The 15356-nt window shown below is 35.8% G+C and overlaps 1 protein-coding gene across 2 annotated transcripts in view; it reads right to left on the bottom strand.

Moving 5' to 3' along the window:
- DMD (dystrophin) overlaps positions 1-15356 on the bottom strand; it is a 1939482-nt gene that overhangs the window by 684746 nt on the left and 1239380 nt on the right. For both annotated transcript variants that reach the window (XM_090265340.1, XM_090265335.1), the window contains one exon: positions 5085-5249. In XM_090265340.1, coding sequence (XP_090121466.1) covers positions 5085-5249 — 165 coding nt within the window. The remainder of the gene's footprint in view (positions 1-5084; positions 5250-15356) is intronic.

The following is a 15356-nucleotide window of genomic DNA, read 5'->3' as shown; positions in this document are numbered from 1 at the left end:
CCCAGTCCTTACTAAGTCTCAAAGTCAGTTCAACGAGTCCTTCAACAACAGACAGCTTCTGTAAAGAACTACGCAGACCAGCTCTCCGAAGTGTTCAACTGTCCTGGTTTCCCTTGAACAAAAGAGAGAGCTGACAAAGATGTGTTAACCCTCTCCTTTGCTTGACTAAACTTCAGACAGGCCCCTTCCTGAGTGTGGGCCTGGCCTCGCTTTCTTTAGCACATTTACTTTAGTTCACTGCTCGGAATGTAATTGTTCACATCCAAATAGTTATTCCTTTAGACAGATGTGTACCAGCTCAAGTTAAACTGAATATGCCTTCTGGTTTAGTTTATTTTTATTATTTTTTAAAGAGATGGTATTGGGGAGGTGAGAAACAGAAGAGGACACTGGTCTCTTTTCTGTCTAATGTGCTTTCCTAGAAAAATGTTTCAGAGTTTTCTATTAGGTAGGAAACTATATCTGTGGAAGTTGTCCTGAAAATAGTGGATGATAGTCATAGGCCAAAAATGCACAACATCCTCATTTACCACGCAACTAGACAAAGGTTTAACTTAAATTCCTTCTCTGCCTCTGTGAGAGGAATGTCTTTCTCAAGGACCCAGGAGCCATCCCTTTGAAATGTACATATTAGGAAGGATAGCACCCAGTCTCCCTGTCTCTGTAGGAGGATAGTAGCCTACCTTCCATAAGTGACAATTAGCAGACACAGATGGCTTAATAACATTAACCAACCTCCCCTCTACTGCTCCCTAGGTACTTTTCCACTAGCTCATTCCAGTGCTTAGACTTCTTCCTGCCTTTTGTTCCAGTGAAAGTTGAATTCAATCTCTCTCCCCTATTGCAATTGTCTTGAATAAAATCTTCCTTGCCTCCTAAGTTGTCCAGTGCACTTTTTTCATTGACAACCCTCACAGCAATGTGAGCGCATGCAGAGAAGGATTTTGGTGTTCAGATCCTTTACCATTTGGTCACTATAATTGTGTCCTTTGGTAGTTTTTAGTGTGGATTTGACATTATGGGGAATGAAGGTTCTTACATGGTAAGGAAGAATCAGCAGAGTTGTATGTTGTGTTTATTTATAGACCACAGAAGGAGAGTCATTTTTAGGGGAGAGAAAAACCCTCCCTGTCGTCAATATGAAAGCATTTTAGTCAGTAAAACTTAACATAAAATTATGTGTTTCCCCCCTAATAAAAAGTTTGGAAAGCAGTAGTTACACAGTTTTATGTCAGATAAATAGTATACGTGCAGCTCATTTCTGAAAACATTCATTAAAGATTGAAAACACAAGAAGACCCTTTATAGAGATTTCAACTGGTCCCTGGTTCTTAGCATTTAATTATCGTTTCCAAACTCTGAACTCAACATATTTTATATCTAAGCTGAGAGTAGGTTTGAAAACCACAACTCAAAGGCATGTCTTCTTGTGGGCTGACGGATGGGAAAGGGCTGTGGTTAGGCCTGATTTTCACCCTTCACATCACGATCTCAATCATTGATTATGTTTCTCAGCTTGCTAAAGGTTTTGTGAGGTGCTTCTCAAAAATGAATATTGCTATTTGCAGGATTTCCTGAATAGAAATATTTCGGGAGTAAATTGCACAAACCAAACCATGTGCAGTCAATTTTCACTCCAGCATAAACAATGTATTAGAACAGAGCCCTGAAGGGTTTTTTTTTTTTTTTAATTTGGGTTTCATTACACAGCTAGCTGCATTTCATCAATAAGCATGCAGTGCTAAGCAGGCAAAACTGGAGCTCACAGGGGGTATTCCTTATTTTTCTAACAGTCGTTCAGAATCTGACTAGAGAAAATCCATGACATGAATGGCAAGACTGTATACCCTTTGTTTCAGAAATAGTCATCACCCCCATGGCCAGATCCACCCCCCACCCTCCATTATTTAAATTTCTGAAATGGCAGCTTGTCCATTGACTTCCTTTGCATGAACTCATTTCTTAGATTTTTTAAAAGGCATGTATCTCCCTGTGTTAAAAATACGGGCATGTCCTCAAAACTGTTTAAGAAATTTATTTTTGGTTTTTGATACTTTAAAGTTAAGCCAAGTGCATTTTCCCATCTTTCTTTAACTGAAAAAAAAAAGTTTAATCTCTTTAAGCAGAGGTCTGTAGCAGGCTGTACAGCCTAAAATCACATATCTTACAGAAGAGTTCTGTGCAACCTCAGTAACTCATTTTTTCAGACAGTGACTATAGATAACAATAGGACAGAGAAATCAAGAACGAGGCAAGTTAGTTAATTATTCACGCAGGTCACTACTTCCTGATTACAAGCTAGGGGTCTGAGAATTATGATGGGGAGGGGACTCTCAAGTCCTTCTATATATGATTTTATGATCTCTTCTGCTCCTCGGATACAGCCACAAGCAGAAGAAAAAGGCAAAAGGAATATTTTTTAAATCTGCACTCCAGACATGAAAAACTCAAAATATGCCCAGAGGATTGAAGCCAAGGAGTTTTACTGTCAGAAAAAAAAAAAAAAGAAGCTGCCTCTCCCCTCAGTGAGTCAGCCCAGGCTGCAGGGGACAAATACATGATTTTCTGAAACTGCACACAGCCCCGAGAGCGGGTTCTTGCAGCTTTGATAAAGGAACGTGATTAACAGAGCTGAGGGTGGCTTTCATTCCAAACTGCAGGGACCCATTTGGCAGGAACCTATGGGCCGTGGCCAAAAGCCCAATGGAAGTTTTCAGCATTTGAGAACCATTCTGGGGGCAGAGATTGGGACTGAAGTCACTTTTGTTGAGTCGACGATATCCATTTGTATCACAGGACTCTGTTGTCTTTGAAATATATTCCACACACAGAGACAGCTAACATTGAATCTGTCTGTCAACATTTTAATGGAGAAGCACATTTTAAATGAAGAGTATGTTAGAAAGGAAAGGAACACACTTTTATCTGGGTCATGAAAAGATATGATTGGGAACAAAGAGGTTATGGTCTTTCTTCCTTGAAACACTAAGTCAAGAAATATTTAACAATATACCAGATGCCAAATAATTGAGAATCTGGCTGAAGTCATTGTTTATTGGTCCAAGTAACTGTACTTCCTTGTTGAGATGTATTGATTAGGTAATGAGAGGTCAGTATCGATGAGATGCAGGTGCACTGGAGAATGGGTGCTTTTAAATTACCTCCGAAGATACCACGTACAGGCTTGGTGGACAAACTAAGGAATCTCAGAACTGATGGCTCTCCCTGAATGACGATGTGGTTTCACGAATGCATGGTGATGGGTGCATCAGAAGCCATGCCCTGACATCAAGACATCCAGTGTGCCACTGCTGTGAAGGCTGCGTTGTTACCCGTCCTATACACTCCTTCAGTGCGACTTCTGTTTGTTCTGGGTAAAGCCTGTGGGGACTTGGGTTTAATCATCATTCTGAACCCCAAACCACCACTGGTTCAGCAGCCTGGGGTTAGCACTGATGGAATGATGTCTACCTGTGACTTACACAGTGTCATTTGCTGAAGCTCTCAGGATGGGAGATACAAATATCAGGAAGAGGTAGGGTAAGAGGAATGGAGTGCACTTTGCAAATGTAACTCATTTTAGTTATATCAAAGTTCTCTCTCTCTCTTTCTCCTCACTCCAGTCCACCTTTCCTAAAATTACTTTTCTGGTCTAGATGAGCCTCACACATTTTAAATCCTTGACTTATATCCTTGCAAAGTAGCAACTACACAGAGATAAAAACATCAGATTGTTATAATCTTAGGAAGCAAATAAATGGAAGAATTTGGATTAATGCATGAAAAGAAACATTTCCTGAAAGATGTTACTTAACATATTTAGTCTGAAATTACCCATTACATTAACTAACTTTCAGTTGGACTGGTCTATTCGATTGCCTATTTAATGTTGTTGGGCCCCGGGGGATGCCAAAGGGAGCAACATGTTGGGCCAAGTCTTTAGAAGGTGATACTGGGAAAGGAGAAGGAGAGAAGACAGAAAAAATGGGTACAGGGATGCTGAAAAAGGAAGTGGTGGTATCCCATTTTCTGAACTGTAGGCTTTCCTGGAATATCTCACTATCATTTTGCCTGACTTCTTAACCATCTTTATTGGTTGGTTGATTCAAAAATACTAACAAGTACCCACCATACACTTAGCCCTGGGCTGGGAGTATTCAGAAAGAAGAGGGATCAGGAAAAGAGGAAGATGCCCTTTGTGTTCAAAAAACAGTCTGAAGAGGTAGCTAGGTCTGAAAATTTAAGTGTAAGTCAACATACAAAGGCTATGGGAGATGGATGCAGAGGTTTGTAAGAAATCTTAAAAGGGTTTTCTACTCTACTTGGAATAGAGAAGAAAGCTTTGAAGAAGCAATGATATTGAATTCAGTCTTGAATTTCTCACGGAAGAAAACTCATCGTGAGAAAAAAAAGAGAAAGAAGTCACTTAAAGAAGATCAAGAACAAAGGCATGGCAGGAAGCGACATGCATATAAAGATGCCATATACTCTGTTCTGGCTAGAATAGAAGGAGAAGCTGTTGACCGAATAAGGGGAGAGATGGGTAAACTGCAGTCAGTCTGAGAGGGTGTTAGAAACCCTACTAAAGACTGGTTCAATTCCCAGTCAGGGCCACATGACTAGGTTGCACGTCAGGTTCCCAGTTGGGGACGCAAGTGAGAGGCAACTGCACAGTGATGTTTCTCTCCCTCTCTCCTTTTCCTCCTCTCTAATAAATAAATAAATAAATAAATAAAATAATAAAAAAAAAAAGAAACCCTACTAAAGAGCCTATACTTTATTTTGTAGCTACCTAATCTCCTACATGACCTCAGGTTTAGATAAGGAGTCTACAAACATGTATTAAGTGCAATTAAAGTAGGGATGGAAAACGGATTGTAGTAGCAAGTATGATGAAGGCATTCTAGTGATATGAGTTTAACGAACACATAGTTTCTGGTAAATGCTGGAAACAAACAGAACATGTGCATCAAATAATAATAACCAACATAACAACAATGACAGTGATGATAATGATTGAGAAATTTAGTTCACCGATATTGCCATTCTTTTGGAAAACAATATTTAAAGCAACAAGCCCCTACCTTAATGTCAAATGGTCCTGTTTGATTTGGCTGATTGAGAATTTCCAACTGATTCCTAATAGGACTCAGCCACAAAAGCAGATGATTTAATTGCTCTTCGATCTGTCCAAGATCTTTTATGTGAGCCTCAATTTCTCCTTGTCTTGCAGGTAAATCTCTAGAAACCTGAAAGGAAACAGAAGGAAAAGATTCTTATGATTTAAATTTTAAAAAAAGGGAACCCTTTTGCACTGTTGGTGGTAATGCAGACTGGTGCAGCTGCTGTGGAAAGCAGTATGGAGATACCTCAAAAGACTAAAAATGGATATGCTTTTTGACCCAGCGATCCTACTTCTGGGAATATATCTGAAGGAACCCCAAACATTAATTTGAAAAAAGGAAAACATATTTTCAAAACTGATTTGTCATAAAATGTTATAGAAATTTACTATATTTGGTATTTTAACAGCATGATATTGATTACTGACATGTGTTACATGGTAGGATTTAATTTATATATTACCAATCATTGATTAATAGTCTTTCCAAAAATTCTATTCTTGGAAGACAATAGCTTTTTCTTGGAAACTGAAAACACACACCCACACAAACAAAAGCTCAACTCCAACAAATAAATTAAAGGATTGTATTCTTCACTTAACCACTCACTTATTCAACATAATGTTGTGTATTATATGCCAGACACTCTGCCTTTATACTTGCTTCTTTCTTTTATGTTAAGGAAAATTGTACGAAGGAATTCTTTTATGTACAGAGACAATTGATGAGGAAAGCATTTTTGTGAGTGCTAGTTCGTGGGCCCTAGTATAACCAAGTAAAAGAGAATCAGATGATTAAAATAAAAAGTAAAAAGATCATTTGGATTAAAGTAGAATATAAGAGAATGATTACAGGTTATTTTTATTAAGGACTTACTGTGTACCAAGCACCGTGTTTGGAAATTTCACATTTGTTGCCTTCTTTAATCCACCGACCAACCCTATGATATAGATACTATTATTATCCCAATTTTACTGGGGTTGAGAACTTGAGATAATTTGGGGAATAGTACGATATGCTGTTCAACATTGTGGGGTCTGGAGTTAGGCTGTTTGGTTTCAATTCCCGATTCCAGTAGTTTTCTGGCATGTTAGCCAATTCTTTAATTCTAAGTGCCTTCTCTATAGAATGAGGATAATGATAGTACTCGCTTCATACAGTTACTGGAAAAATTGAATGCAAACCATGTAAATAGTTTCCTATTAGACATTCATGTTAACTTCTGGAGCAATGTTTTGGATGACACAGAATGGCAATAAAGTCATTAAATGTTACTGATAATTGCTCAAGCTCAAATGTAAGTAGAGAGCCAAGGTAAGCCAGAGTGAAGCCTTTTTCTTCAGACAAGGTCTAACACAAAAATAATGTGAACCTGCAATGACAACTCTATATTATTAATATGAAAATAATATAAATATAACATTAATGTATAAATAGGTATTGTAATATGAACACAAATGTTACAATATACATCTATCCTATAATAATAATGTAACAATACTATGCTATGAATAGAGAACATTTTTTAAAGTAAACTAAATAAACACACTAATATACTAATGCATCATCTAAAGAATGTCCTACACTTTGGAACAACTGCTTCAATACTCATAGAGTTTTGGGGCTTTGAAATGGTAAATATTCATGACATGTGAAAAAGCATGATACATAAGTTCACGATCTTAATTACATAAAAATGGAGGCTCACTTGTGTGGCTACATGGGGGACTTAGAAGGACACCTCAAACTGTAAGCTGCTTGTGGCTCTGGATGACTCTGTTCTTATGCTTTTCAGTTTCCTATTATATGCACATGTTAACGTTAAAAAAATGTTATTTTAAAAAACCTCAAAAAATAAATAAAAGAACTAACTAATAAACATTATATTATTTAACTGAACCCAAGAGTTGTGGGGTGAGAAGGAGCTATATTAATGGACAAAATAACTAGTCAATAAATTTACAGGGGAATGGAGTTTTTATAAGCTCTTATTATATGTAAACAATATGCATATTGAAATATATTGTAAATACATTTATATATACTACATAAGATGCATGTGAATACATGAGTAAAAGGTTAACACCCAGCTGGGACCGATGCAGGTCAGCTTGGGCCAGACCTTAAGCCCCCACAACATTTCCTTGCAATGCTAACTCGAAGATGAATGGGAAGTGTCAGGCCTGCCTTGTCTGTTGTATGTCACTGTATTTGAACTGGGGATCTGTGACTTAGAACATAGACCTTGACTCTATATGACTACAATGATATAAATATGGAAGAGAAAGAGAGACTGTAGCTTCTATAAGGTGACCTGTGCAAACCTTGGCTTTCATTCCTGGCAGCCTTTTCCTGTGTGGGGTGAGGAGTCAAAAGAAGCAGCATGTGTGGGAAGCGTGGGATGTTTGTCTATGAACAATGAATCATGATGCTGTATCTGTTTTGTCTGACTTGTATCCTGCTATAAAGCCTAGTAAACACAGTATGAGATGAATGCCTATTTGTATTGCATGAATTCTAACGCATAAAGACAACTATGGTGATGAACTATATTTATGTGTGTTTATATGTGTGTGTGTGTCTGTGCATGCACACACAGATATGTGTGTGATAGTTGCTATCACAAATGTAACTCCATGTATATAATTTATAATCTAATAATGCCCTTAATGTATCATTTTCAGTATTTATAAGGAGGTACTAGTTTCTAGATTCTTTTTTATTGACTCATTTCCTAGTCACAAGTATATGTAAAAAGAATTTTACAGCTTCAACTTGAAGCAGCTAAAAGCCTCTAGATTCTGAGGTTTTTGGAAATAATAGCCATCATATGTTTCTACAATCTCTAAAATCGAGCTATGAGCTCATTTATATCTGATCACAAAATAGTTTGTGTTCCACTTAAGCTCCATATATAAGCACGGAAATCCATATAACTTTTAACTAAGGTTGTTGGTTTCCTTCACATCCACCCAACCCACTCCTTCCTGGTTACAGAGACAGAACAATTCCTGGCAGGAAACAGTGCAATTGGTGAGATTTGGGTAATATCTGAAATAATGAAATAAGAGCTTATAATGAGACTGTGGGGCATAGCAGTCCTCAGCTCAGTTATGACATGTGCATTGGTATGTCCTTATAGACCTTGTGCTTCCCCCCACCATAGCATTTACCTTACACTGTTTAATTTGTTCTTGACATTGACCTCCCTCATTGAGCTTTGATTTCTGGATAAACTGGGTTTCTATACATGAGAGACCTTCAATAAATAGCCGTTGACTGAAAGTCAAACATTTTCCAAACTCAGAATTAATTTCTTTTTTTTTCATATAAAAAGCAAAACATGTCCAGAGTAGTCAACAATATAAAAATGTAATTTTATCCTCATGTTAAGCAGCTTTAGTTAACAGATAAAAATATTAGTAATTTGGACTACAAAAACATTAAAAACTTCTGCATGGCTAAACTAAACTAAAAGCAAAGTCAATGGGCAAATTGCAAAAAACCAAATACTTGTGACATCTCAGATAAGGGACCAATTTTCCTAATAAGAGAGTTTCTGCCATTTAACAAGAAGGCAGCCAAAAATGCAAAAGAAAATTGTATAAAAGGTAAGGACACTTGATAAAAAAAATCCACAAATGCATTTTAAACATACAAAAAGCAGCAGAGCATTGGTCATAATGAGAGGTCTGAAAATTTCACCTATTGCATTGACGAAAACCGAAGACTGAAAACACACTATGCTGCCAAGCTCATGGAAAGTACAGACTCTTACACATGTCCAATGGGGTGTACAGATCGGTATACCCCTTGTAGAAGACAGCTTGGAATATCTATTAAGTGCATGTAACCTTTGTCCTGGGACTTTGACTTTCAGGAATTTATGTAGTAGATATGTTTATGAAACTAAAATCATTGCTTGGCGAATGCAGGGCCAATGGTGGATGGGATGGGAGACATTTTACCCTCACTTCTCCATTTTTGAAAAACAGAAATGGATTTCCTTTGCAAAGACGTAAGTTAATTTGGAAAGGAAAACTAGTAGCTTTTCTTCATATCAAAAACATAGTGGTAAGGAATTCGTCGTCGTCGTCGGCAGCCGTCCGTCTCGAGAGACGATGGTGTAGCTTCTTAAGAGTCTATCTGCACCGCCGAGAATGGCTGTGCAGTCCGACTCGGGAGTGACACGGTATCTGTCTCCTCCCGTGTTGAATCGACATCTTGCGATGACGCTGGAGTGTCCTCTCCAGTGAAGCTGAAGCTACAGAGCCTGGGCAGGGTGATATGGAGGGTCTGCTGTTGCCCATGCAGCAGACCCCCCCTCTCTTCGCAGCTGAAGGATCCAAGGGAAAGACGGAGTCAATACAGCTTGGCTTCAGGTGCGCCGCAGGAGTTGCCGGTGTTGACTACAACGTCAAACCGCCTTAGGGACTCCGGCTCCGGATTTTCTGTCGGGGTTTACTTCCTTAGCCTTTCCCCTGAAGAGGTATGCCGCAAGGCAGCGGAGGTTTTTTGGAGTCAGAGTTTTCCTTCTCTGATGTGCCCTGACTGGAAGATCGAACCAGCGACACTTAGCTCGCAGGCCGACGCTCAATCCACTGAGCCAAACCAACCAGGGTAGTGGTAAGGAATTATATTGACATATTGTACTAACAAATCATTATTAAAAGGATATGACATATCTAAAGCCATTAGTCAAAACTCTGCTGATTATTTTCCTAAGACAATATCAGTTAATGGTAGGGTGGAATTTGAGATCATCAAACGCATAACATCTACACTCCTCCCGTTCAAAACAGTATTCAGGAATTGATGGCTTCTCCTATATATTGAATACTTCATGGAAAAAAAAGAGCAGATGTGAATAATTTATGATTTATATTGAACTTTATGTTACTTTCTACATGTTTTAATACAATTGACTATTATATTTACTAGTTCATATTCTTATCAAAATACAAATGCACTTTACCAGTAAAATGTATCATTTTTCTCAATAATCTTTTTAAGTATTATAAAACCATGCTCTTCATACAATACATTCCCTGTGGTGAAATAAAACAATAAAAACATTCAGGGCCCTTATGTGTTAATTTAGTATCTAACGGAATCTTGACCTAATTTCACACAAGATTAGCTTCCCTTTCTTTCAATTTCTAAGTTTTAATTTCAAATGGGCAGAAGTTTTAACATTAAGATAAACAGAGATGTCTGTTTTAGAAGTAAACAGATATTAAATATTGACTTCATATCTTACACCAAAGATATTCTAGAGGAATTAGTGTTTAAGTGTAAAAAACTAATAATAACAAAGCTAGAATAAAATACTGGCATAGGAAAGCCCTTTAGAAGCAGAAAGAAATATAAATAAACTCTTATATATAATACTTGTATTGCTCATTTAGAAATTAAGGATAATTAGCAGAATTACAAACAAATGACAACTCGGTATATTTACAGCATCTATCAGACAAAAGGTAACATTATTTCATATAAATATATCATTCAATAAATGAAGAGAGATGGAGGATCTACTGGAAAACTGGATAAAGAATATAAATAGGAATTTGACACAAAATGCAAAAGCCAATAAACACGAGAACAGTCCAATCACTAAGTAATCAATAAAATGCAAATTTAAACAGCAACAATATACCATCATTGGCCTATTATATTGATTTTTGTAAAAGGTATTTGTCAAAGTTCTGGAAAATAAGCACTCTTAAGATGTTTGTTGGAGCATACATTCTTCTATTTGTAGGCATTAATTTGATAAAATTCAAAACAAAAAGCAAGACATCTACCTGAAAAATGACAAACACCACTGAGAGATTAAGGAGCAACTGAACAAATAAAGGAACATAACTTGTTCTTCTATTGGAAGGAACCAATTGAAGGAACTGGTTGGAAAGTCTAATATTGTAAAGATGTTGGTTCTCTTGAAATAATGTGTAAATTCAATGCAATCCCAAACAAACTTGCAATAGCTAGTTTTTAATAAAACTTGACATACAACTCTAAGATTTATATGGAAACCCAATGGGCCGAGAATATCCAAAGAAATCTGGAAGAATAACAAAGTTTAACAGCACAGGGAATATAGTCAATCATATTGGAATGAGTACATGTGGGGCCAGGTGGGTACTCGAAGCAGTGGGGGACCTCCCTATAAAGTACATGATTTTCTAATAACTTTGCTCTACATCTGATACTAATACAGAAATATATTGACTATAAACTGTAATTGAAAAATTAAAATACAACGTATTTGTAAACTTAGTGTCTTTAACATTAACCCTTTGAGTGCCATGCATAATTCGAAATTTGGATAAACATGAGAAAAAATTACATCAATATATAACCTGGGGTACAAAAAAAGAGAACAAAACATAAAGTACAAATTATTCCATTGTTATTTACATTTATAGCCATCGGAAAAAAAGTCACTGGGAGCAACACTGGAACTTTTGGGAAAATTTGTCAGCATTGCTCACAGCAATGTTGGCACTCAAAGGGCTAAAATAATGCTTACAACCAGATATCAATATTTATTATAATTAATTCTGTGTGGTATTTCTGTGAGAACAAATTGGTTATAATTTTTACTTAATTTATGACAATGGTGCCACTTTAGTTTAAGAGTGGATTATTTCAATAAATGGTTCCAGGTTAATTAGCTATTCTTTGGAAAAAAATTTTTTTTGAATTTTATTTTTCAATTACACTTTATATTCAAATTATTTTGTATTAGTTTCATGTGTACAGTATAGTGGTTAGACAATCATATACTGTACAAGGGGTTTCCCTGATATTTCCAGTGCCCACCTAACACTGTGCATGTGTATTAGAATATTATTACCTATGCTTTATTTTATAACCCTGCAACTGTTCTGTAACTACCAACTTGTTCTTCTTAATTCCTTCACCTTTTTCACCCAGTACCACAATCCCCCCACCCCTCTGGCAACCAGCAGTCTGTCCTCTGTATCTATGAGTCTGATTCTATTTTGTTAGCTCATTTGTTCTTTAGATTCCACATATAAGTGAAATCATGTGGGATTTGTCTTTCTCAGCCTGACTTATATCACTCAGCATAATAATCTCTAGTTCTACTCACACTGTCACAAATGTTAAGATTTCATTCTTTCTTATGGCTGAGTAATATTACATTGTATATATGCTCCACAATTTAAAAAATAAATCCTGACTCTTTCTTTACACCACACACACACAAATCAACTCCAGATTGCTGTACCTTCATGTGAAAGACAAAACAATAAAGTTTCCACAAGAAAATATGGGAAAATATCTTGTTGATTTCAGGGAAAGTGATTATTTCTTAAACAAGACAAAAAATGCACTAGTCATAAAGGAAAAGGTTGATAAAAGGAATTTCATTCATGAAGAGATACTGTGAACACATAAAGCAAAGCCCAGGTTGGAAGAAGATACCTGCAGTGCATATATATGATAAAGGATCTGCAGTAAAAAAAACAAAACAAAACAAAACTCTGACATATGAGAGAAAAAGATAACTAATTTTTCAAATGGGCAAAAGATTTGCACAAGGACTTCACATAAGTAGACATAAAATGGTTCTAAGTATTAGAGGATTACATGTTAAAACACAGTAAGGTATGCCCTAGCTGGTGTGGCTCAGTGGATTGAGTGCTGGCCTGCGAACCAAAGGGTCACCGGTTCAATTCTCAGGGCACATGCAGGTCGGGTCCCCAGTTGGGGGCGCATGAGAGGCAACCGCACATTGATGTTTCTCTCCCTGTCTTTTGCTCTCCCTCCCCCTCTCTTTAAAAATAAATAAATAAATAAAATCTTAAAAAAAGAAAGCACAGTAAGATACAAATTCACATTCACCAGAGTGGCTAAAAGGAACAAGCTTCGAAATACATACTCTTGAGGACTTGGAAGAAATGAAAGTCTCATACAACACTGCTGACAGTAATTTGACTGGTACAACCACATTGGCAAACTGGCATTATTTCCGAAGTCAAATAAATATACACATACATCTGAACTAGTCATTCTACTTCCAAATATATTTGGAAGATGTGTGTGTATGTGTGTCTGTATTAAAGGACATGTACATTGTAACAGCGTTATTCATAACAGCCTCATATTAGATACAACCCAAATGTCTACCAAGAGTGGAATGGATCAACTCTGGCATATTCACACAATGGGATACTGTAAAGAGAATAAATCAACTTACAATACATGAACTAGCATAGAAAAATATCACAAAAATACTGTTAAATAGGAGAAATCAAACATAAGGGCACGTACTCTGTGCTCCTACTTATATTCATTTCAATGCCAGGTAAAACCAGCATAGATGTTAAAGGTCGGAAGAGCACTTATCTTCATGTGGCGACAACAGCTGGGAAAGGCTTGGTACTGGGAAGGAGTGGGAGAGAGGCTCCTGGGTTAACGTTCCAATTCTTCTTCATCTGGATGCAAGTAGCATGACTACGCTAACTTTGAAAAAATCCATCAACTTCCTATGATTTGTGCACTTCTCTATGCATCTCTTATCCTTCAATTTAAAAGATTACATGAAAATATTTTAAAGCCTTAAAAGTATTCATTCCTTTCAACCACAAAATTATACATCTATAAATTTTCCTAGGGGAATATCTGAGAGAAACATAGAGACACGTAACAAGAATACTCAATCAATTCTGTCACCTATTCTAGTGAAAAACTGAAACAAAATCCCCCAAGTAGAATAAATCGCATCCATATAATGGAATTCTTGGCATCCATGAAAGTACGCATTATGAAAAACATCCTATTATATTGAAAAATATTCGTGACATATTAATAAAAAAGCATATACCACCCATAAATTGTCTTTGATTTTGTGTGTATATTTTACATATCCATCTCTACACATAAACATACACATATTTTTAAATAATGGGAAATATACGAACCAAATTATTAACCATGATTTTTGGGGTGGTATCAATCACAGATAATTTTTTATTTAATTGTTAATATGTTTTGGCCTTTTATAAAGTTACTACACAGAAAGAGTTTATTTTGTATGTTTTAAATGTTAGATAAAAATAAAGAAATTCATAGTACTGGTTGAGTGCCTGGCTGGCCCTCCAAAATATTAGCAACAATAAAATTGCTATTTAACTTAGTTTTACAATATCCTTTGGGTACTACATGACAGATTTTGTTTATATTAGTTCCCTTAATCTCATCCATGATCCCACAAAATGTATATTATTTTCTTACATAACAAATGAGGAAATTAAAGCTCAAAACTATAAGTAATATTCCCAAGGTTACTAGTAAGTCAAAAAAGTTGGCATTAAACATCTGGGTTTTCCTGGACTCCAAATTCTACTGTTTCCTTTCTCTTCTCTCCCAAAACACACTTTCTGCTATCCATCAAAATCTAACATATTACTTGATAAATGGAGTATTGAAACTTATATTTTTCAAAAGTTTTCATTTTTATAGGTACAGTTTATATAAATACCATTGATGAGATACACACTTAGAAGTCAACTTTAATATGAAACAATGGAGATAAAATGCATATGTATAAATACATTTTGAACACAAAAAAATAACAACTTGATGGTTAATTTAAGACTCTTTATATAAGGACTACAGGATAAATTAGATTGCTTTTTGGGTTATGATTGATCCAAAATCATGATTACATGATCTTTATATAACTAACAGGTAACTTCTATATTTTGAAGATCTGTCACTCATTTTAAAATAGAGATATAGATAAAATAAGTTGTTATAATGATAAAATTGTCAACTCAAAAAGTCACCATTTACATGATAAAGTAGCATTATTTTCAAAGAATTCAATGGTAAACGCTGAATTCGGAACTTTTCATAGTTAAAAATAGATAATATTTTATTGAATTTTAACTCAATTTTAAAATTCCTATCTCAAATAATCCCAAACTAAATACCATGTGACTGACATTTTAGATGCAAATGTAAAACCATGAAATTAAAAAGCTATTGTTTGATTTGAAAACCACATAGTCATTGATTTAAATTCATAACAATATAAAACTTCCTTACATAAAAAGTCAAATGAGCAAAACAAAAATCAAAACCAAAAACAAAATAATCCATCTTAAATAATTTAACACTCAAGATAAAACCATTCTCACAGTTCAATAGGAAAAAAGATGAACACTCAACAGAAAAAGAAATTGAACAAGGATCTAA

Source organism: Furipterus horrens, unplaced genomic scaffold, assembly GCF_987537825.1.
Source record: "Furipterus horrens unplaced genomic scaffold, mFurHor1.1.pri manual_scaffold_17, whole genome shotgun sequence".
NCBI classification, from domain to species: domain Eukaryota; kingdom Metazoa; phylum Chordata; class Mammalia; order Chiroptera; family Furipteridae; genus Furipterus; species Furipterus horrens.
This window is presented reverse-complemented; position numbering and strand designations above follow the sequence as displayed.